Source organism: Thamnophis sirtalis, unplaced genomic scaffold (genome assembly GCF_051295495.1).
Source record: "Thamnophis sirtalis isolate CommonGarterSnake01/CBP01778 unplaced genomic scaffold, rThaSir2_p1.2 scaffold_1, whole genome shotgun sequence".
Classification (NCBI taxonomy): Eukaryota; Metazoa; Chordata; class Lepidosauria; order Squamata; family Natricidae; genus Thamnophis; species Thamnophis sirtalis.
Window position 1 is genome coordinate 124,471,189 of NW_028261381.1, and position 21,594 is coordinate 124,492,782.

A 21,594-nucleotide genomic window follows, 5' to 3' on the forward strand; every position below is an offset into this window, starting at 1 on the left:
CATCATGGGTGCTGTCACGCACATGTGCTTTCAGCATGCGACGATAAAAAGGTTAGCCATCACTGCTCTAAGGCAATGTCTTCTATCTTTACATCTCCTATTATTTTCTTCATGCATATTGGACCCACTATTAATATATGTCTAGCATTTCAATCACATTAATGAATACAATCATTTCAACAAATCACATTAGATTTATTATTCAGAACATTTGGTTCTGAAATCTCTCTAGTTCTTAGAACTGCCAACCTTTTTCCTGCCAAGACGATAGTGTAGTCAAGTTTTTAAAACACACTGACATTAAATTCAAAATAGGAACCAAGGACAGAAAAATTATTACTAGGCAAGTCCTTACTCAAAAGCAAATACATACCAATACTGTGAAATTGCCATCTCTGGTGAATTCTTTCTGGAAGAAGTTGTAAAATTTTCTAAAAAGCAGAATGAAAACAAATCATGACATAATCACTAGGAATGGAAACAAATAGCTGATGTAATAAAATTAAGTAAAATCCATTAAATAAAGTAATACCGTATTTTTCGGAGTATAAGACGCACCTTCTTTCCTCTAAAAAGAGGCTGAAAATCTGGGTGCGTCTTATACACATACAGCATTTTTGCCTCCTGAATCCCCGCCCCCTTCACCAAAATGGCCGTGCATAGCCTTATGGAGGCTTTCAGACAGCTGGGGGCTGGGGAGGGCAGAAATGAGCAAAAAATGGGCCTTCCCCCCCCCCCCCAGCACACAGCAGCACTCTATAAGCCTCCATAAGGCTATGTATGCATTTTTAAAAACAAAAAATGGCCCATTTTTGCAAAACATGGGGCATTTTTTGCTCCCCCCGCCCCCTAGGAGCATTCTGCAAGCCCCCCCAAGGCTAGTCATACCTTTTATTTGAAAAAAACGGGCCCATTTTTGTGAAAAGCGGGCCCATTTTCACGAAAAATGGGGTGTTTGGGGGATGTTTGCAGAGTGCAAAACCTTTTTCTTTTTCCTTTTGGAAAGCTGTTGGTTGATTTTAGGTGCTACAGGTTGTCAGCGATTTCCTTCTCCAGCACATGGATAAATACACCTGGAAACATTTACCTACCTACCTACTCTCTCTCTCCCTACCTACCTACTGCATTTATCTGTCTCTATTTCTCTCTCTCTCTCCCTCCCTCCCTCCCTCCCTACTCTTTCTTCCTAATTGCTTACTGTATTTCTCTCTCTCTCTTTCTCTCTCCCTTTATCTACTTATATACCCACCTACCTACTCTCTCTCTCCCCCTACCTATCTACTGTATTTCTCTCCGTCTCTTTCTCTCTTTCTATCCCTCTACCTACCTATCAACACACTCTCTCTCTTCCTACGTACCTACCTACTGTATTTCTTTCCCTCTCCCTCTTTCTCTCTTTCTATCCCTCTACCTACCTACCTACCTACCTACCTACCTACCTACCTACCTACCTACCTACCCTCTCTCTCCCTTCCTACCTACTGTATTTCTCTCTCTCTCTCTCCCTTCATCTACCTACCAACCTACCTATTCTCTCTCTCTCTCGCTACCTATCTACTGTATTTCTCTCCGTCTCTCTCTTTCTATCCCTCTACCTACCTATTTACACTCTCTCTCTCTTCCTACCTACCTACCTACTGTATTTCTTTCCCTCTCCCTCTTTCTCTTTCTATCCCTCTACCTACCTACCTACCTACCTACCTACCTACCTACCTACCCTCTCTCTCCCTTCCTACCTACTGTATTTCTCTCTCTCTCTCTCCCTTTATCTACCTACCAACCTACCTATTCTCTCTCTCTCTCGCTACCTATCTACTGTATTTCTCTCCGTCTCTTTCTCTCTTTCTATCCCTCTACCTACCTATTTACACACTCTCTCTCTTCCTTCCTACCTACCTACCTACCGTATTTCTTTCCCTCTCCCTTTCTCTCTTTCTATCCCTCTACCTACCTACCTACCTACCTACCTACCTACCTACCTACCTACCTACCTACCTACCTACACTCTCTCTCCCTTCCTACCTACTGTATTTCTCTCTCTCTCTCCCTTTATCTACCTACCAACCTACCTATTCTCTCTCTCTCTCGCTACCTATCTACTGTATTTCTCTCCGTCTCTTTCTCTCTTTCTATCCCTCTACCTACCTATTTACACACTCTCTCTCTTCCTTCCTACCTACCTACCTACCGTATTTCTTTCCCTCTCCCTTTCTCTCTTTCTATCCCTCTACCTACCTACCTACCTACCTACCTACCTACCTACCTACCTACCTACCTACACTCTCTCTCCCTTCCTACCTACTGTATTTCTCTCTCTCTCTCCCTTTATCTACCTACCAACCTACCTATTCTCTCTCTCTCTCGCTACCTATCTACTGTATTTCTCTCCGTCTCTTTCTCTCTTTCTATCCCTCTACCTACCTATTTACACACTCTCTCTCTTCCTACCTACCTACCTACCGTATTTCTTTCCCTCTCCCTCTTTCTCTCTTTCTATCCCTCTACCTACCTACCTACTACCTACCTACCTACCTACCTACCTACCTACCTACCTACCTACCTACCTACCTACCCTCTCTCTCCCTTCCTACCTACTGTATTTCTCTCTCTTTCTCTCCCTCTCTATCCCTCTATCTACCTACCTACTTTAAAAAAATGCCTCTTCAAAAATCTGGCTGCGTCTTATACTCTGAAAAATACGGTACATAAACTGCATTTATAACATTAATAATGTTCATTATTTCAGTTAAGACATTCACTGTATGTCCTGATTTTCATTGTAGAGATTTATTTCTAGATTCTATTAAGTTTTTTTACTTGAATAATTTTTTGCATTCCAGTATTCAACATCAGAATACCTTGAAAACTGCAAAAACTATAATGCCATTTCACAAACTAAAAATACATTTTTTGAAATAACAAAAACATTACTCTTGTGAATGATCAGATTTATAGGTTAATTCACAGGAAACATTAAATTGCCCTGGTTATTGTGAATGCACACATTACAATTTGTTTTTGTCCCATGCTTAGTCATGATGTATTAATTCTTTTCAGCTTTTTAAATTAGCCATGACATAGCTAATTAACTTTATGATATAGGCCTATGAAGGCAATATTGATATTAGCACACAAATGATATAACACGTTGTGCAAATACATCTATTGTAGCTGCCTACTTTTAGGCCTCAAATTCTGACAAGCTACAACAAGTATTTATGACTGCCATGGAGAAAATGCAAACTGACAATCCAGACTAGTATGAGTTAAATTTTCTTTTGTGAAAAATCTGAATGGTTTCATATATTGAAAGCAAAAATTATTACTCAATATTTATAGTTTAACTCAAATTATTTGAAAATTCTACTTTTTCAAGCAAGCTGCAAGCAAGGAAAGAAATTGTATATATGCTATCTAGAGTTATGAGAATATGGAATTCTATGCATGACACACAATTATTGTAATACAAGAAACCTATGAATAGAAGAGATAAGATTTGCTTTGCAAATATCCACATTTTTAATAAAGTACTTAAGATTTAATTTCACTTGTGTTCAAATTTGAAGATAATGCCATTAGCAGTGAATCAGAAGTATTTTTGAATATAAGGATTTCTGTTTCACCTAAAAGAACTATCTAGACTATGTCCCAAGGTAACATTCTCTACAGCCCTCTCTTTTTTGCCACTTAAGTTCTGTCAATGTTGAAGAGAAAGAAAGAGAAGCTAATTAAAACCTAAAGTGTAAAAAGCATGGAATTATTAGAATAAATTCTGGGTTTTTACAAGTGAAGAAAATATATCACAAGTTCACCAAAATAAATTATGTTCATGGTACAATGGAAGTAAGTCTATATCCATACCTCAAAAATAAAAAGTATAGCATCTAGTTCTTCCCTTTGAGATTTGTGACCTAAACAGAAGAGAAAAGGGTAGGTTACAGCAACTGAGTATTAAATGATGAAAATAAGCATAATACTATGACACAATGAATTCCATTCAGAAAAATATTTTTCTTACAATATACTGTGTAAGATATATGTCACCTATCTAGAGGCAAAGGTGGAACAGCAAGACCTAATCCATATCAACCATTTGATCCTCTCCTACAAAAATAGGTTCTGGTGTTTGCTGTTCTATCCACTTACCTCATAGGTAAAATGAAAAAGCAAGAATCTCTACAAATGGATTAAAAATATCTGCCATTTTGCCATTTATAATCAAGTTTCAATTTATACAATTCCATAGCCATTGACAAACTTTGACTAGGCTTTGACTGGGTGCAAACTTCTTGATTGCCACCCATCTGCTTTAATATTCTTTTTTCTTCCAATGTTGTTGACATAAGAATTTTCAATGATGGATCAACAAGTTCATACAGAGAGTATTCAACTTATAACCATTCATTCAGTGACCATTCAAAGTTACAATGGCACTGAAAAAAGTGACTTACAACCAGTGCTCACATTTACAACCGTCTCAGCACTGCCCAGAATCATGTAATCAAAAATTCAGCATGTATTTATAATGGTTACAGCATCCCAGGGTCATACAATTGCCATTTATGACCTTCCCAACTTGCTTCTAATAAACAAAGTCAATGAGGGAAGTCAGAATTGCTTAGTGACTGCATGAGTCACTTAACAACTGCAATGACTTGCTTAACAACAAAGCAAAAAAGTCATAAAATAGGGCGCAACTCAATTGTGGTCATAAGTTGAGGACTACCTGTACTGAAATAACATTGACATGAAAGTGAAGCCAGTTTAAAAATAAACTTTTGTTTGTCTGAACAATTGGAACTGTAAACAAGTAAATTGAAGTCACACTGATATACATAAATCAGCGAAGAGTTTTTAAAAAAATCAAATTATTATCAGGTTTTAAGTACTGAATGTATATTGGCAGGGTATTAGTTAGATTTACATGCTGCTTTCTTTTCGGAAGTTCAAGTTTAAAAGGATAAAGCATTATGTATACTACCCTGAGTTGTACAATATAAAGGTAGGGAATAATAAACTAACTAATCAGAACACAGCACTCCTATTTTTCTTTATATCAACAATATCAACATGAGGTAGGCTGAGCTAATAGTATGTTAATAGTTAATAATCATCCATTAAGTTTTCATGGCTGAGCACAAACATGAACCTGGCCACCATGATAGCAACCCAACACTTATATCGTATTGGTTTATATCATAAATAATGTTTTACTAATATGTATTAATACAGCCATAAAGTAGTGCCTTATTAATGTGTATCAATAGGATTAATCATAGCAGTAAATAGTTGTAAACTGAAACATTTTGGTAAATCCTTTCAATAAATTATGTTTATACAAAAATTATACATTTCAAAAACCAGGACTACAAATGGAAGTTATATATTTAACTTTTGTTCTTACCTTTCTGTTTCAGACTTATTTCAATAGTCACAAAATTTTCAAAAAACACGTAATATATATGTGAAAAATGTAATTCAAAAAACTGCTTAAGGTCAATAGATTCTGAATTCTCTGCAAAATAAGTAGGATATAATGTTAATGTATATAATGTTTTAAAGCAAGCTAATCAATGTTGAAAGCATAAACTTTTTACCAATAGAAATAATCAAATCTATAAAAGGTATATTTTAACAGTATATAAAACAAGACTTTCATGGGACAACAGGAAATTTGTCCTGATTTAATTTAATTAATTTAAATTAATCCTGTAATTTAGTAGGGAAATATGCAAAAATAGTTTTATCTTCTACATATAAGCTAATATATACTGTATCACATTTCAGATATTAGCAATCATAAACTCAGTGCTGATAGGGTATCACACATGTTCTCACACTCTAATATGTTATTGTGTATAAGCCATTAATTATTTCGTAGATAAAACAGCAAAACACCACAGTCCTATTAATTTAAGAGGCACTAGGCAAAACAACTTTAAATATCAAGTTCATTTGCTTGGCCAAACCTGCAATATAATTGAGGTGCATGTTTTGACTGGCAGAATATTTCATTTGCCCTTTGATGACATACAGGAGAGTGTTCTTGCTAAAACAGGCATGGCTAAGACAAACTGCATTTGTTTTACTTTAATTTCCCTTTCTGTCATGTTATGGGAGCAATTTTTAGGTACCTGAGTTATGTACTTCTGACTGAAAATATGATTAATAAATTAAACTAATTTCCTACCATATAAATAACAAACATAGCTACAGAGGAGATCATTTTATAATATAATTGTGATACATTTTTCCTATGATTTGATGTTTGGTACTGAGATACCATCAACTTCTTTGGCCTAAAATATAGTCATTGAAATTTCTTAAAATTTGAAGACTCAATCACAGCTATATGAACTAATTGAGCCTTAGTATCAATACCAAGGAACTCAAAAGTGTCCTGCCACTAAGGTAAATCAGGACTATTTATTTTTTATAATATTTATTATCCTTTTGAAACCTAGTGAATTCATGGTATGGCACATGAAGTTGAATTTTTATCTATTTTTCCAACTCAAAGAAATATTGGCAAAAATATTTAAAGGGGCTTTAGGACTCTTATTTGTTTGTTGGTCAACTGGATTATTCTTCTGGACCAAATCTGGTCTACTTTTATTGTGTTTGAAAATGGGCAAGATCTGGCCAGGGCTGGATAGGAAGAAGAAAGTTTAAAATTCCTATATATCCCTATAGAAAAGGCAATTGGGTAGCAGCTCAAAATTTGCTATTTCCTCAGTTCTAAGCTCTCCTGCCACCTTTTATCTGGTGATATTATCAAGAACAGAGCTTGATTGAAAAAAAAGCATCCAAAAGCTATGGTTTGTATGCTATCATTATTTATGGCAATTTATGTTAAAAGCAAAGATAAAAGTAGATTTAATTGAGAAAATAGAATCTGTAAGGAGTGATAAGAAAGAGATAGAGCAACATGACTACAAAATAATAGATTGAGACTTACATAAAGGACTATGGAGGGGATAACAAGATCTCTTACTGTATTTATAAAAAGCCTTTGTAAGAAGGCTTGTGTAGACATAAAGGTTTCTGAAAATCTTCACCTTCACTGTTAGCATTAAATGTAACTGAACCCAGATTCAATGTAATTGGAGTTGCTAAAATTTTCTGATGATGCAAGATAATATTATGTCCCAACATCAAGATAATTTGTTGATGGAGACAGGACATTTTCTGTGACAAAAAATTGGCTAAATTTTGGCTCACTGTCGGAAGGTTATATTAACTCTACCTTTAATAATATCAAAAAGGTGACAATATTGTTTGGCAGGACTGTCTCACCTAAATATCAAATTAATAAATATTTCAAATATACTGTCTATCAGATTAAATCTACCCTTAAAAAGTAAATATGATTTAGACAGTGTGAATGTTTATAATTAAATGCCTTTGAACATGTGTTCCTCTTTTTCACTAAAAAAAGTTAAGATTTGTTTTAAAAAGTAGCTCATAAAATAGAATGCAGAGTTATTATATCAGTGACTCTGACAGGCTTTATTATAAGTGCAGGACAATTAAAAAAAATAAAACTTGCACATTTGCAAATCATGCAAATCCTTGTATGAAGATTTAAAATATATGCTCCTAGTAGCTCAAGGCCTCATGTAGTCTCTGAAAGAGTAAGCCAGAATACATATTAGCGCAAATGTCAAGATACATGTTAATGCAAATACTAATCCACATTGTAAAATGTTTTCCATTAGTTTTTTTTTTCATAAATCTGCAGAACAATACCCCTGTCAAAATCTCTTCTACTGGGATATCTTTAAATTCCATCAAATAATTATTTTAAACAAACTCATGAACTAAAATTCATTCAGAATATACCTGGCATATATATGTACCTTTTTCTCATTTTGAATCTTTAAACTAAATATAAATAACAAGTATGTATTCAAATTTCGAGCTGTCGTGTTTTATTCTGTACCATGTAGAGGTTATGCCAGCTTCTATTGTTTCTTATTTATATATTTATTGCATTTGTATAGCTGCCCATCTCAATTACATATGACTCTGGTCTAGGCAGTGTACACAGTTTAAAATGGAACTAAACAATCAACATAAAACCTTTTTCTTTTTTTCAGTTGGGTCAGATTCTTGGAGATTGCCTGGACAAATCGTTACAGTTTTGTTGACAAGTTTTTAAAGAAATTGTTTGTCATTGCCTTCTTCCTAGGTCTAAGAAAAAGTGAGTGGCCCAAATTCATGCAGCTGGTTTTGTGCCCAAGGCGGACTTAGAACTCACAACCCTTCGGTCTCTAACCTGATGCTTTAACTATTACATAAGCTGGCTCTCATTACAATTCAATCAATAAACCTATTAAAAACAATTAATAATAGAATAACAAAAAGATAGGGAAGAGTCCAGTCTAAATTTATACCAGCCATTTAATAAATTCCATGCTTCTGTGGGATCCCCAGGCTCAATGGCAAAACCAAGTTTTGAAAGCTTTCCAAAATTGAAAATAAAATTTCAACAGAGGTTCTTAAACATTTGCATTTATTGGTGTGTGTGTGCGTGCACACACACACACACAGAGGTAGTCCTCATTTAGTGACCACAATTAGTATTGGCAACTTTACTAGTAAGCAAAGTAAGTTTTAGTTAAGTTTTCACTAAGTGAAAACGTAACTAACTTATGATCTTATTTCAGCTATCTTTTGCTTTACAGATCTGTGAAGGTCATAAATGCAAGGACTGGTAATAAAGTTACATTCTCATTAGCAACTAAGAATGGTTTCTAAGCCAGCCAGTTACTGAATGAGGACTATATATTGAAACTTGATGGCCAGAGTATTGGAGATTTTGTTAAAAATAAGAAACAGGAGAAGCGTCTACATGAAGTCTACTTGGTTTAAAATTTCAAGATTTAGAGGAATACCTTATTCCATATGTCTGTTCCTTAAGACTATAACAGAGGCACCTCAAATGGTAATCTGAAGAACTGGTATGGAAAGGAAAGCTTTTCCATTAGTGGCTCTCCTTTATGATCACTTTCCTAATGTTCATGTTATAAGGATCTTATATTGCTAATTGCTATAATCTTTTTGTGTTTATTTTTATAAAAAATACATATTATTAAATGACTAACAGAATAAATAAGACTGCATATTAAAATTAATACAGTAATTTGGCTTATGTGAATGGTATACTTTATAAATAAAATTTGCCCTAGGGAATGCTTCTGTTAAATATATTGCCTCTTAGTTAATTATTTATAAAATGTAACCCCCCCCACTGAATTGCCTTAGCTGTTTACAATGTACAACAAAAACATCACTAATATTTATTCAAAGATATGTATAACTAATAATAGATATATAATGCAAAATATAAATAATGGCACTAAAAGTCATGAGAAATAAGTATGGCATATATCCATTCTTTAACTTTAGTAGTAAGAGCCACATTTCCCTCAACTTTGGTGCTAATTTATCCACATAATAAAGGTCCTAACATGCAGAAAATTGAATTAGTTATTGACCTCAAAAACATACATATTTCTACATGTATTGTTTTAATTATATTCATTTTATAGAGCATTCTTCTTAAAAGTGGAATCTGCAGAAATACATGTTAAAGTTAACAGGAACTTCAGTAAACAATTTTATTTCTTTCAAATACTAATGCTTATCAAGTCATAGAATGCAATGTTATTGCAAATAAAGGTTCTTTTATCATCAAATCTAAAAGCCAAACCATTTCAGAGTTTTTATGATATGTAAGTTTAATTGGACTGACAAAACTACATTTAGACAGGCCTATTCTTTATCTGACTGTTTTATTGCTTGAAACAATTGTCATGAGAGACTGAAGAAACTACTGGTACTTTAAGGAAAGTCAACAAAACGTATTAATTTTCTTGGCAGTGACATTCATGTAACATATACATCAGGGAATGTTATAATTCAATAGCAGATCATATGTTTTGTATTCCAAACATTCTAACACCAGCTACTGGAATCTCTAGATAACATTGGCAAACATTTTATCTGAAAAGTTATCTGAAGCATTAATTACTTGCTGCACCAACAGTCAGATACTTTATGAGGCAACTTTCTCCTATTCCTTATTTATTAAGAATAATTACAGTGTATAAATCCTTATCATAAGGCAAAGTCACAAGATGTCTCCCCCCCCCCCCCCCGGTATTCTATGATTCTGTAAATAGAAGAATCAAGATTAAGTAGATTCCATGCCACCGGAGGCAAAGTTTTAGTAAATGTATTTGTCTCTAAAATGTCAAAATATTCTTGTCTGACCCAACAGCCTAACACAGCAGCCTCTCTGGAAATTGTCAGAAACAGAGACCAGAAAAACTGTAAACTGTTCATTAAATGGAACAGCAAAGAGAAACAAAGAGACACAAATTTCAGTATTAGGGACTATCCAGGTGGTCACTTCATGCAACTACACAAAAGCCAAACAATTCAGATCGAACAGTATCCCTTTCTCTTTTAGATGTCTGAAGCATCACAAAGTGTTTTTCTGCAATCTAGACAACAGGTGCTCGAAGTTACATGGCAGTACACTAGTTTTCCAAACTAGGACCTTCTGCACAGGACCTCCTACATTAACCACAGCAATGAAAGCTTCTTAATCCAGTTGAGGAAAGCACATCCTATACCCTGTTGGAAAGTCGAATTAAAATATTCTGGTGACAGACACAGCAGGGAATCTACCTCATCTCACATGCCTATAAACAGGGAGTAAACAAGGGGTAAACCTAGGCTTGCAAAATAGAACAGAACAGAATCGAATTCTTTATTGGCCAAGTGTGATTGGACACATAAGGAATTTGTCTTTGGTGCATATACTCTCAGTGTATATAAAAAGACAAAACAAACACCCCCCCCCCGATGATTTCAGCTAATTTCAGGTATTTCTTCCTTTGGCCTCCACATATTGCCCTCAGTTGTCATGCCAACAAAGCCTTGGAGCTTCTTGGGGCTCATGGGGGGGGGGGGAGAAAAAGCACCTATTTTTCTACATCCCAATGCGCTGTTGACACCTCCTCAGGTGAAATAATTCTCCTCAAAAAGAAGTAAAATGCTGTATAGAGAGGAAAGAGCTCCCTGCGCAAAAGAGGATCCGATCCTTCCCTCGGGCTACACAACCTGGTCCAAAGAGACGCAGACACAGAGAACGAGAGGGAGCAACCCCTGCTGCCAGGGTCCTGCACCTCAAGCCCTTAAGTTCCCCCTTCTCACCGATAACCACGCGCAGGTGCTTCAGCCGGGTCAGTGGGTCCTTGCGGGTATCCAGCACCTTCTGGGTGGATTTCCGCACATCGCCGTGCGGCTTCTTGGAGAACATCCCGACTGCCGAGCGCTCGGGGACGGGTCGTCGCGGTTCCCGGTCCTCGGGCTGTTGGTGCACCAATCGCCGCCGGGGACCCCCGCCCCCTCTCCTCCCCGAAAGCTCGGGAGGAGAGAGCCGCGGCCTTGAAATCCGCCCCCCTCCCTCCCTCCCCAATTCGGCTTTCCCTACATAGCCGAGGCGCTGCCTCGAGGCTTCGAAGCAAAGGGGGTGCGGCCGGCGCAATCCCAGCGAAGAGCAGGACTGGGAGACCGGGGAGGGGGGGGGGATGGCTTTAGGCTTCCCCCCCGTTCAGCATCGCGTTACTCCTCCTCCTTCCCTACGCCCTCCGTGTTCGTCTCATTTCACGACAGCCGTCGGGCGCGAATGCGAATGTCCCCATGACAACTCCTCTCCTTTGAGGTCATCACTGCGAGACTTGTTTATTCGCCTCTCCTCAATCGTCGCTTGTCTTTTAGGTCATGGGATAACTTGTCTTTATGGATTCTTTTTGAGGTGGGGGGGCGGGGAGGGAACCGATTTAGAGAACAGGGATGTTTTTTGGAAATCTTCGAAGACCGATGTCGTAGCTGGGTTACTAAGTTATTACATAGCAGTGGTGTGCGTAGTCTGCAATTCTGTTTTGGTCCTAAGAAGTCCCTTCCACTAATGATTCTATGCTAACTTTTGCCTATTTTAGATGTGCAAAAGTTTAGACAACAGCCAAACGAAAGTGTAATGATAGATGATTCCGGAATTCAATATATAAAAATTGGCAGAAAAAGAAAAAAAATTGAAGCACGGATCATTTTTATTATTAGAATAATGTGCCAATAATCAAAGTACCATATAGGATTTGCAAAAAATCTGAACACCACTGGATGGCAACAAACGGCCAGAAAAGTGCTTTGCTGCCATCTTATGGTCCAGATTATATTATTCAGACTTAATTTATCTTGTTCAAGTCAAGTCAATGGAGCTGCAATCATATGGCAGGTCCTTTGTTTTAAGAAATGCCGGTCAGATATTAAAAAAACCAAATGTAAAAATCACCTGAGAGAATTCACACTATATATCCTCTCTGCTACACAGCAAATGGCATAATAATGTGCAGCATATAATATAGGTAATATAGGTATGTGGTTGCACTGCTATATTCAGTCTTCTATCTTCCTTCAATGTGGACAGAAATTGGGTGAGCAATTTTCACGCTTTATTAAACTCTTTGAAAGTTTAAATGTGGTTCCTGATAATTTGCCCTTACATATGGCAAATAGTGACATGTACAAATCTTGCTTGGTCAAGATTTGAATTTCATTTTCTGGGAAGATTAAATGCTTATTAATTTGTGACCTGCCTTTGTTTTTATGAATAACTCAAGGCGGTGAATATATCCAACACACCTTCCTCCTATTTTCCATACAGCAACCACCCTGTCAAATGGGCTGGGCTGAGAGAAAATGACTGGCCCAAAGTCACCCAGCTGTCAAAGTTTCCCAAATGGCTAGCCTGGTGCCTTAATCACTATTTTCCTATGTTTTCCTATGTCTCATACTGGCCAAGCTTAATTCAGTTTAGAATCTAGCATTTGACTAGCTATTATATGTCCTCCTGTCATAACTAACCTTTTTTTAGTTGAGAAAGTTTTGTCTATATCATATGTCACCCCAATCAACATTCACAAAACTCAAAAGGACTAAAGGAACTCCTTTTCAAGTTTTCATCTATATTTGCATGATCTACTATTTGACCAAGCTTTGCAGCTCATCATGTCATCTGAATGCAAAACAAATATCATTTGGGTTTTCCACCACTTGGGACCTGTGTGCAATAACTTTTTTCTTTTCTTTTTATCTGCCACTCTGCCCAATTTAGGCACACCCTGTTGCCCACCATTCTTGCTATCACTGTTTGATATGCTACTTCTCTCATATACTTGGCCATACCATTTATCAATCCAGTTTGGCATCTACTGGAGATAGGCAAGTGAGAAGACATGTCTTATACAGTAATGAAATACGTGTGTGTGTGTGTGTGTGTGTGTGTGTATACGTGTGTGTATGGAGTGATTAAACTTTACTAGGTAGTCTTTTCTCTACCTATTGACTGACAGTGAATTCCACATGCAACTGGTTAAAAAGAACTTGCCCTGCTCTTTTGTGAGTAACAATTGCTAAATACCATCATTTGTGTTTTCAGGTAAAGGAGAAGGAAAAGAATAGACTTGTGTTACAAAGATAGTTAATGGTAATTTATTAAAATATTCCTATTTTATTTTAATAACTAACAACATACACTGGTTCATAAGCTGGCATATAATGCTCTAGTACAGCAATTGCGAACCTTTTTTGGTTCGCGTGCCAAAAGCGGGGGGAACGCAGGGGGGTCATCCATGGGTGTGCTGCACCCATAATGCAATGCATGACCCCCAGTGGGCATGCACGCATGACAAGCGCTCCACATTTTTTGCATACTTTTTTCGCCCTCCCCAGGCTCCAGAGGCTTTATAGAAGCCTGGGAAGGGAAAAAAAACAGCCTCCACTGCCCCTCCGGAGGCCCTCTGGAGGCTTCAGGAGCTTCCCTGAGGCCTCCAGAGTGCAAAAAACTGGCCCTACGGGCAAACTGAAAGTTTAGGAAGGGACTTCCTGTTTGCTCATAGGGTTGGTTTAAGCTCTCCAAAGCCTTCAGGGGCCTTCCAGAGGCTCCCCTGAAGGCTCCGGAGGACGAAAAACGACCCTATGAGCAAACCGGAAGTCTGTTCCTGAATTTCCGGTTTGCCCATAGGACTGATTTTTTGCACTCCGGAGGCTTCAGAGAAGTTCCTGAAGCCTTCAGAAGGCCTCCAGGGGGGGGGGGGGCTGTTTTCGCCCTCCCCAGGCTCCTATAAAGCCTCTGGAGCCTGGGGAGGACAAAAAATGGCCTCAAAAAAAGGCTAAAGTCAGCTGGCCAGCGCACACATGTGCGCTGGCCAGTTGACAGGGCAACGCCTCGTGTACCCTGACAAATGGCTCATGTGCCCTGACAAGTGTGCCATAGGTTTGCCATCCCGGCTCTAGTAATACAGGTGTGTGATCTTAGCACATCCTTCAAAATACCAGAATTCTTTATATAAATATTTTTTGAGAAATGAATTATAGTGATGTAGCACTTCTTATAGTTTCAGATTAAGATGTATGGGTTTGAATATAAATATCTATATTATATTTCTCATTCATACAGGATACAGCTTTCTCGAAAATGCTTATGGTTCTATTTATCTTTATCTATGATCTTATACCTTTACTATATCCCTTTGCTTCCTTTTGCTTCTAAATTGCCTATTCTACTAATTCCTTCCCATTTAAAGCCTAAGCACACACATCACAGTAAAAAACGTGGCCACCCAAGTGGCTGTACAATATGTACTCCTTTTAAGTTTTAATCCTTCTGAAATCAACAAAAAATGGGTCCCCTATGGCAGTGTTAACCTTTTTCCTTCAAAATTGGCTTAGCTTAATTATTATTTGGAAAAAACCTACAAAACTATTAAATTTTATTTCTGTTAATGTATTTCAAGTTGTAAGCTATATTAGTATAATTCTAAATGAGTTGATTCATATGGTGTACTAGCATTAAATTGCCATCATTTATATTTTTTGTTTTGTTGCTCTTAATTATATTTGATTGTTGTCACCTACCCAGAGTAGTTGGAAATTGGACAGCATATATTGGATATGCCTGCTACTTTGAGTTATTTGTAACAATAAAAAGAGTTATAAGGCCAACTTTAGCGGGACATAGAAGAGATTTTTTTTAAAATGATGTTTGTTTACAATTGCTGTAGATTTATTCTTTTCCATGGGCTTTCTTGCTGCGAAGGGTGCTCTGAATTGCAGCTCAAGAATATGGTGATCACGACTGTGGGACACACTGACAGTTGTAAACGTGGGGACTGATCATAAGTCATTTCAGCACTGCTGTACATTGAATGGTTGCTAAACAGGGCAGTTAAGTGCGATCTATCTATACCTCGATTATCAAATTAAAACTAATGCTATTACTGAAAACATGGAATTCTGCAATATGTATTTTTTCTTAGACTTATATACCGCTTCACAGTGCTTTATAGCCCCCTCTAAGCAGTTTACAGAGTCAGCATATTGCCCCCAACAATCTGGATCCTCATTTTACTCACCTTGGAAGGATGGAAGGCTGAGTCAACTTGAGCCTGGTGAGATTCAAACTGCCAAATTGCAGGCAGCCAGCAGTCAGCAGAAGTAGGTTGTACTACTACTTACTAACCACTGCGGCTTATATTTGTTTTATATGACCATCTTTTGCCATTTTGACAAGTGAAGTCCAACTTTAAAATCAATTTACTCGGTCTAAAAGTGACAATGTTTCAAAATAATTATTTCGAGCATTCTTTTTCAATTTGCTGGGAAAAAAGGTGTTAATGAGTCATCGAAAAATAATCTCCCAGTCACTCCCCACATTTTCTGCTTCTAAGATCGGGCCTCACATCTCTGAGGGAGAGATAGCTTTATGCCTTAATGTGTGGTACGAACCAGCCAATTGCAAGTGATAAGTCGTGATTTTAAAAACCTTCGCTCTGGATGCTAACGGGGTGACGATGCAAAAGCGACGCTGCAGCTACTCCCTTCGGCCTCCGGGAGCGCTATTGGGCTCAATCCTCTCACCTACACAGAATCCAGGGAAAGTGAGCGCCTCAGAGGCAGGAGGAGTAGACGCCGTCTTCACTCACGCGTCTCCCAATTTGTACTCTTCTCCCCCCGCCCCGGCTACGTAAATGTAGCAATCCTTGAAGGGGAATGTAAACGAAAGTTTCCCGCCGGGAAGAGAAATCAATCGGTGGCTATTGTTCCTCTCACCAATTTTGTTCTTAATTTCAAACAACAGCGTTAATTTCCCTGCTCCAAATCTGTGTTTAAAACACGTAGACCAGATACCCCCAAACTTGGCAACTTTAAGATTTGTGGACTTCAACTCCCAGAATTCTCCAGACAGCATAGCTCAACAATTTTGTTGTTAATTTCAAACAAGATGAAAAATGTGTTAATCTCCCTGCTCCAAATCTGTGTTTAAAACAGGTAGAGCAAATTTGGCAACTTTTAAGACTTGTGGACTTCACCTCCCAACATAGCTGGCTGGAGAATTCTGGGAGTTGAAGTCCACAAGTCTTAAAGTTGCCAAGTTTCGGGACCTCTGACGTAGACCCTTCAGTAGCCTCTCCCACCCTCTCCTTGCCCTACGTCTATTACCTACTACTACTGGGATCTACAAGCCTTCCCACGAAAGACTACATCTCCCGAAATCCTCAGCAACATAGAACCCCCGCCCAACCACGCCCGACTAAGAAACCCCGCTCCGCCGGCAAGGAGTCCCCACCAATCAGCGACCGAGAGGCGGGTCGAGCGGCGCGGCCCTAAGGTGGATGGCGGGGTTTCGATGGGGCGGAGCTTCGGCGCGTTAGAGGGCCGGGCTGGCGAAGCTGCCGTCCTGGGTCTCCAAGCGGGTGACGCCGGGCGTCTGCCGAGAGCGGGCGCGATGCCGGTCCATTCGAGGGAGAAGAAAGAAAACAACCACGATGACATGGAGGTGGACTACGGGGAGAACGAGGGTAGCAGCTCCGAAGAAGAGGAGTCGGAGAGCTCGTCCGTCTCCGAGGAGGGCGACAGCTCAGGTAAAGCGGGGAAAGGGCTCCTCCTGGGCGGCACATGCTAGAGCGGATCTGCCTCGCCTGGGGTTAGATGGGGGCAGAAGGGAGGAGGGCTCAGCCCCGCCCCGTCCGGCTCTGTTGGTGTGCCGGGGGTGGGGGCGATTCCGCGGTTTCTGCAACCCTTGTGGCCCCTTTCGGTATTTCCTCCCACTCCTTCGCCCCGGGGCGACTTGTTAGGAAAGCCCCCCCCCGCCCCCCTGGGCTTCTACGCCCCCTCACCTGGGCGGGCAAGGCAATGGCCTCACTCTCCTAATAAGTTTCCCTCCCGGGCTCATTGGGGGGAGCTATGCTCTCCTTTGCCTCGAATTCCCCCTCCCTCATTCGGTGATAATATAAACCTACGGTGTGATGTATTGTCTGCAGCCAGCCCCGGGGGGAGAGGGTGGGAGGTGGCAGAGGAATTTCTATAAGCTGTAAAAGAGTTGATTTGGTGTGGCACCCAAAAAAGAAAGAAAGGAAGGAAGGAAGGAAGGAAGGAAGGAAGGAAGGAAGGAAGGAAGGAAGGAAGGAAGATGCATCCAGGCAGATAGGCAATTCTTGGACGAGTGGCTTTATGGACTAAATTGCAAGATGGAACTACTAGTAAGAAGGCTGCAGTTTTGTTATCTTGCTGTTTTCTACTTCCCTTTAAAGAACAAGTGCTTTGTGAATTGCCATTGCCTTCTACAAACAGGGGATGCGCCAATATAACTTAGTTTGTTGAAGCCTCTATTATTGGTTTTTTCTCCTAACCAGACATCACCCTGTGAACTTAGTCCAGGCCAACTAGTGCTGTTACATGTTGACATGCATCCTTTTCCACTAATGTAGGAATAAATTTTTATTTCACTATATGCTGCTAACAATAGGACAACATAAAACAGGGCAGCCTATTAAAAAGTACAGATGGAGATGCTTCTGCTAGTTAAAGACATTGTCAGGCTCCTTACTTGCTTTTCATGTCTTACTTTGGGAAGGTTAGGGTTTTTGTTTCTTGTTTAATCATTGTGTCTTTAGTTACACTTAATGTTTATGCTCTCTGTATGAGGAAAAACAGTTTCTGTATGTATCTCCAGCTTTCCTAAGAGTTATTAAACTATAATAGTATGCTCTCAAGTTTCTCCTGCTTCAGTTTCAATAATGAGGAGGCACCAAAATTCCTCTTTTTCGTAACTGCTCTTTATTTTATCCAGACAGATAGGAATACAATCTATTACAATTTATTGGAATAGGAAATATTTTTTTAATCTTTGGGTCAAAAGGTCATCTCTATTAGTTTACAAAATGGATCTAAAGTAATATTTTGTGGCATCTAATCTTAGCAGTTGGAGGAAAATCTTTTAGCTTTAGTAGGTCTGTGTCTACTTAATATTTCTCAACCTTGGCAATTTTAAGATAATGATGGGTAAGAAATTCTGAGAATTTGAGTCAACAGAAGATGTCAAGGTTGAGAAGCCTTGAACTAATTCCACTGCTGAAAAGAAGTCATTACAGTGGAACAGCACTTATACCACAGAAGATGCATCTAAATACAGAATCTCATATATTCTTGGAAGACTTCAGAACAGCATTTTTCAGGGAGGAATGGAGGAATATATAATAAATAGAATGATTCACCCCTTAGTTTCCTTTATACTTCTGGAAAGACCCCTTAATTATGTTATCCGCAAGCCAGTTATAGACCCCTTGGAATTGGAGGTTGCATGCATGCAAAACAGAAAGCCAGTGTTCTAAAGACTTTCATTGATGCCTTAAGTTAAACAACTGATTAAACTAGGTTTCTTCAGTAGGTATAATTATCTTATACAGAGCTTAAAAAATTGATGTCTAAAACACTTTTGAAAAACTCTGGAATGGTTTTGAATAAATCAAGAACAATTAATAAATGCAATAAAATTATTAGAATGTCTAATTGTTAACATTAATACCCTTCCGCATCATTTTTTCCCATTATATATTTTAAAGACTTGTTAACGAATGTGGGAGGTTCTGAATTCTTTCTAATGTGTACTTGACAAATTCAATTTTTAATTGTGGAAGAAAATGAATTAGTTTTAGATAAACAAATTGGAATATTTACTGCCCAAATTTGTGAGTATATTAAATTGCTTCTCTTAGAGGGACATACTGTATAACCTGTTAACACAGTACTCCACAATTCAATAGAGATGGCAAAAATAAAATTTTCAAATAAAAATGTTGACGGGTCAAGGGAAAATATCCATTTAATTGACATAAACTCTTAAACAGTGAACAGAAAACAGAAACAGAATAACATAGCTGGAAGGGACCTTGGAGGTCTTCTAGTCCAACCCCCTGCTTAGACAGGAAACCCTACACCACTTCAGACAAATAGTTATCCAATATCTTCTTTAAAACTTACAGTGTTGGAGCATTCACAACTTCTGGAGACAAGTTGTTCCACTGATTAATTGTTCTAACTGTCAGGAAATTTCTCCTTAGTTCTAGGTTGCTTCTCTCCTTGATTAGTTTCCACCCATTGCTGAAAACTATATATTAAAAACTATATAATAAACACTATTAAAGACATAGACATTAAATAAAACACTTAAAATTACCTAAAACCTATAGAATAAATATGGAAGATTTTAAAAAACTACTATAATTTTGGGTCCGATTTTCTATCAGCTACCTTATACATTTGATTGATTGGAAGAAGGAATATGGATGAACTCTTCGGCAAAAGAAGGGATATAAATTTAACAAAGTAATTATAGGAACTTGAGAAGAGACTTTGAGATGAAAGACAATGGCAGGAGGGTGAGTTCCCTTATCTCTTGTATCTGACAAGATTATATAGACAAGGGTTGATCTTGATGTATCAATTACTCTACTTCCCAGAAACAGGGTAGATTGCCTGGGTGCAAGCTCTTCTACCCATCCAACCCACTTCATCAAGATCATAAAGTCTGGGCTGATGTACACCAGGGGAGACTGTTCAACAAATTATTGGGCTCTGAGCCTTTTAGGCATCATGTCAAGAGCACTTCTTCAAATAAACAGCTGACACAGATTCCACATCCAGATAATGGTGTGCTAATGTCTTATGGGTAATGTAAATTAGCTGAAGTGTCTTGGTTTCAAATAAATTCTTATTTCAAATATTATTATGACTTCATTAACTTACAGACCATTAGTCTGGATGGGTGAAGGTGGCTGCCATTGAGTAACTTGAAAAATTATATTTTAAAGCATCAAGAATGAGAACGGCTTCTTCTCTCTACATGCTTTATGTTCTATCTTTGATTCAGTGCAGACAAGAATGTTGAAATCCATCTTGTGCCCAAAAGGTCATTTGAGTTTCTTTAGGCCAATCATTGTTTCTTATCTTAACCCATCTCACAGAGATGCTGATTGGACAGGCAGCATTGTGTGGGCCACCTTGAACTCTTGAGAAAATAGTACAATACTAGTTTAACAAAATCAATATACAGCTGTATGTATGAAACACATTTAAGTGTTTGTGACTTGTTTCAGTATAAATTGAAGTTTAGAATTCAGATGAACTTCTGATTGCTTTTTTACAACTAGAGAAAGGAAAGGGGAGTGTAAATTAGTAGGAGGACAGATCTTTGCAATTGATGGTGTAGACAACATTGAAAAAATACTTTGAGATACTGTTTTTGAGTGATATGTAAATCATCAGGAGGTGGTTTCTATTTCAAATTTTGGCTAAACACCAAACAGTTTAAATGGGTTGCCCAAAGGCATCATTTATTGTAGTCAGTCTTCCATTTGTAGTATGGGAAAAATAGCATCTTAGTTTAGTTTAGTTTATTGTCATTGCACATGGTACAGTGAAATTAAATGCCATCTTCCGTGTACATTACAATTATAAAAATAAACACACTAACATACATTCTTTACATTCTATATAATTGAAATTGAAAACCCGATATTGCACTATACCATAAAATTCAATATGGTTATTGCCCTGGGATAGAAGCTGTTTTTCAGCCTGTTTGTCCTTGTTTTTATTATCCTGTAGGTCTGCCAGATGGTAAGAGTTCCAAAAAAAAAAGTGCCCAGGATGAGATGGATCTTTGAGAATGTTTTGAACTTTCTTAAGGCAGCAGGAGCTATAAAGCTCTTCCAAAGAGGGGAGAGGGCAACCAATGACCCTCCGGGCAATGATGTTGACTCTCTGGAGGGCTGTCCTATCTGCCACTGTGCAATTGGCAAACCATACATAAATGCAGTAAGTTAGAATACTCTCTATGGTGCAAGGGTAGAAGGTCAATGGCAGTTTTTCATTCAGTTGTTGTTTCCTGAGAAGTCTCAGGTAGTATATTCTCTGCTGGGCCCTTTTGACCAGTGTTGCAATGTGAGTGCTCAAGGTCAGGTCCTCTTTTAAGATAACACCCAGAAACTTAAAACTGCCCACTTGCTCTACTTGGTCTCCATTGATAAGCAAGGGCTGGACGTCTGATCTATTCTTTCTTTAGTCCACTATAAGCTACAAATATAGGTTACAAATATGCAATTGGAAATGTATGCTAAACATCTTGAGTGGCTAAAAGGTGCTGCTTAGATTATGAACTTGATTTTCTAATATGCAAAC

General features: G+C 38.2%; 2 protein-coding genes across 7 annotated transcripts in view; one reads left to right on the forward strand and one right to left on the reverse strand.

Annotated features, from left to right (window-relative positions):
• The window catches only part of RALGAPA1 (Ral GTPase activating protein catalytic subunit alpha 1), a 130,786-nt gene extending 119,121 nt beyond the window's left edge, over positions 1-11,665 (reverse strand). For 3 of the 6 annotated variants that reach the window (XM_014071096.2, XM_014071097.2, XM_014071099.2), the window contains exons 1-4: positions 11,227-11,665; positions 5,405-5,515; positions 3,862-3,911; positions 374-431 (exon numbers count right to left, since the gene is read on the reverse strand). In XM_014071096.2, coding sequence (XP_013926571.2) covers positions 374-431; positions 3,862-3,911; positions 5,405-5,515; positions 11,227-11,332 — 325 coding nt within the window. In that variant the 5' untranslated portion in view covers positions 11,333-11,665. The remainder of the gene's footprint in view (positions 1-373; positions 432-3,861; positions 3,912-5,404; positions 5,516-11,226) is intronic. The other 3 variants (XM_014071102.2, XM_014071101.2, XM_014071098.2) reach the window with 2 other exon arrangements.
• Positions 11,666-16,776: 5,111 nt separating this feature from the next.
• Positions 16,777-21,594, forward strand: part of BRMS1L (BRMS1 like transcriptional repressor) — a 25,903-nt gene continuing 21,085 nt past the window's right edge. Inside the window, exon 1 of the mRNA XM_087723737.1 lies at positions 16,777-16,997. Within this exon, the coding sequence (XP_087579863.1) occupies positions 16,862-16,997 (136 nt within the window). The 5' untranslated portion in view covers positions 16,777-16,861. The remainder of the gene's footprint in view (positions 16,998-21,594) is intronic.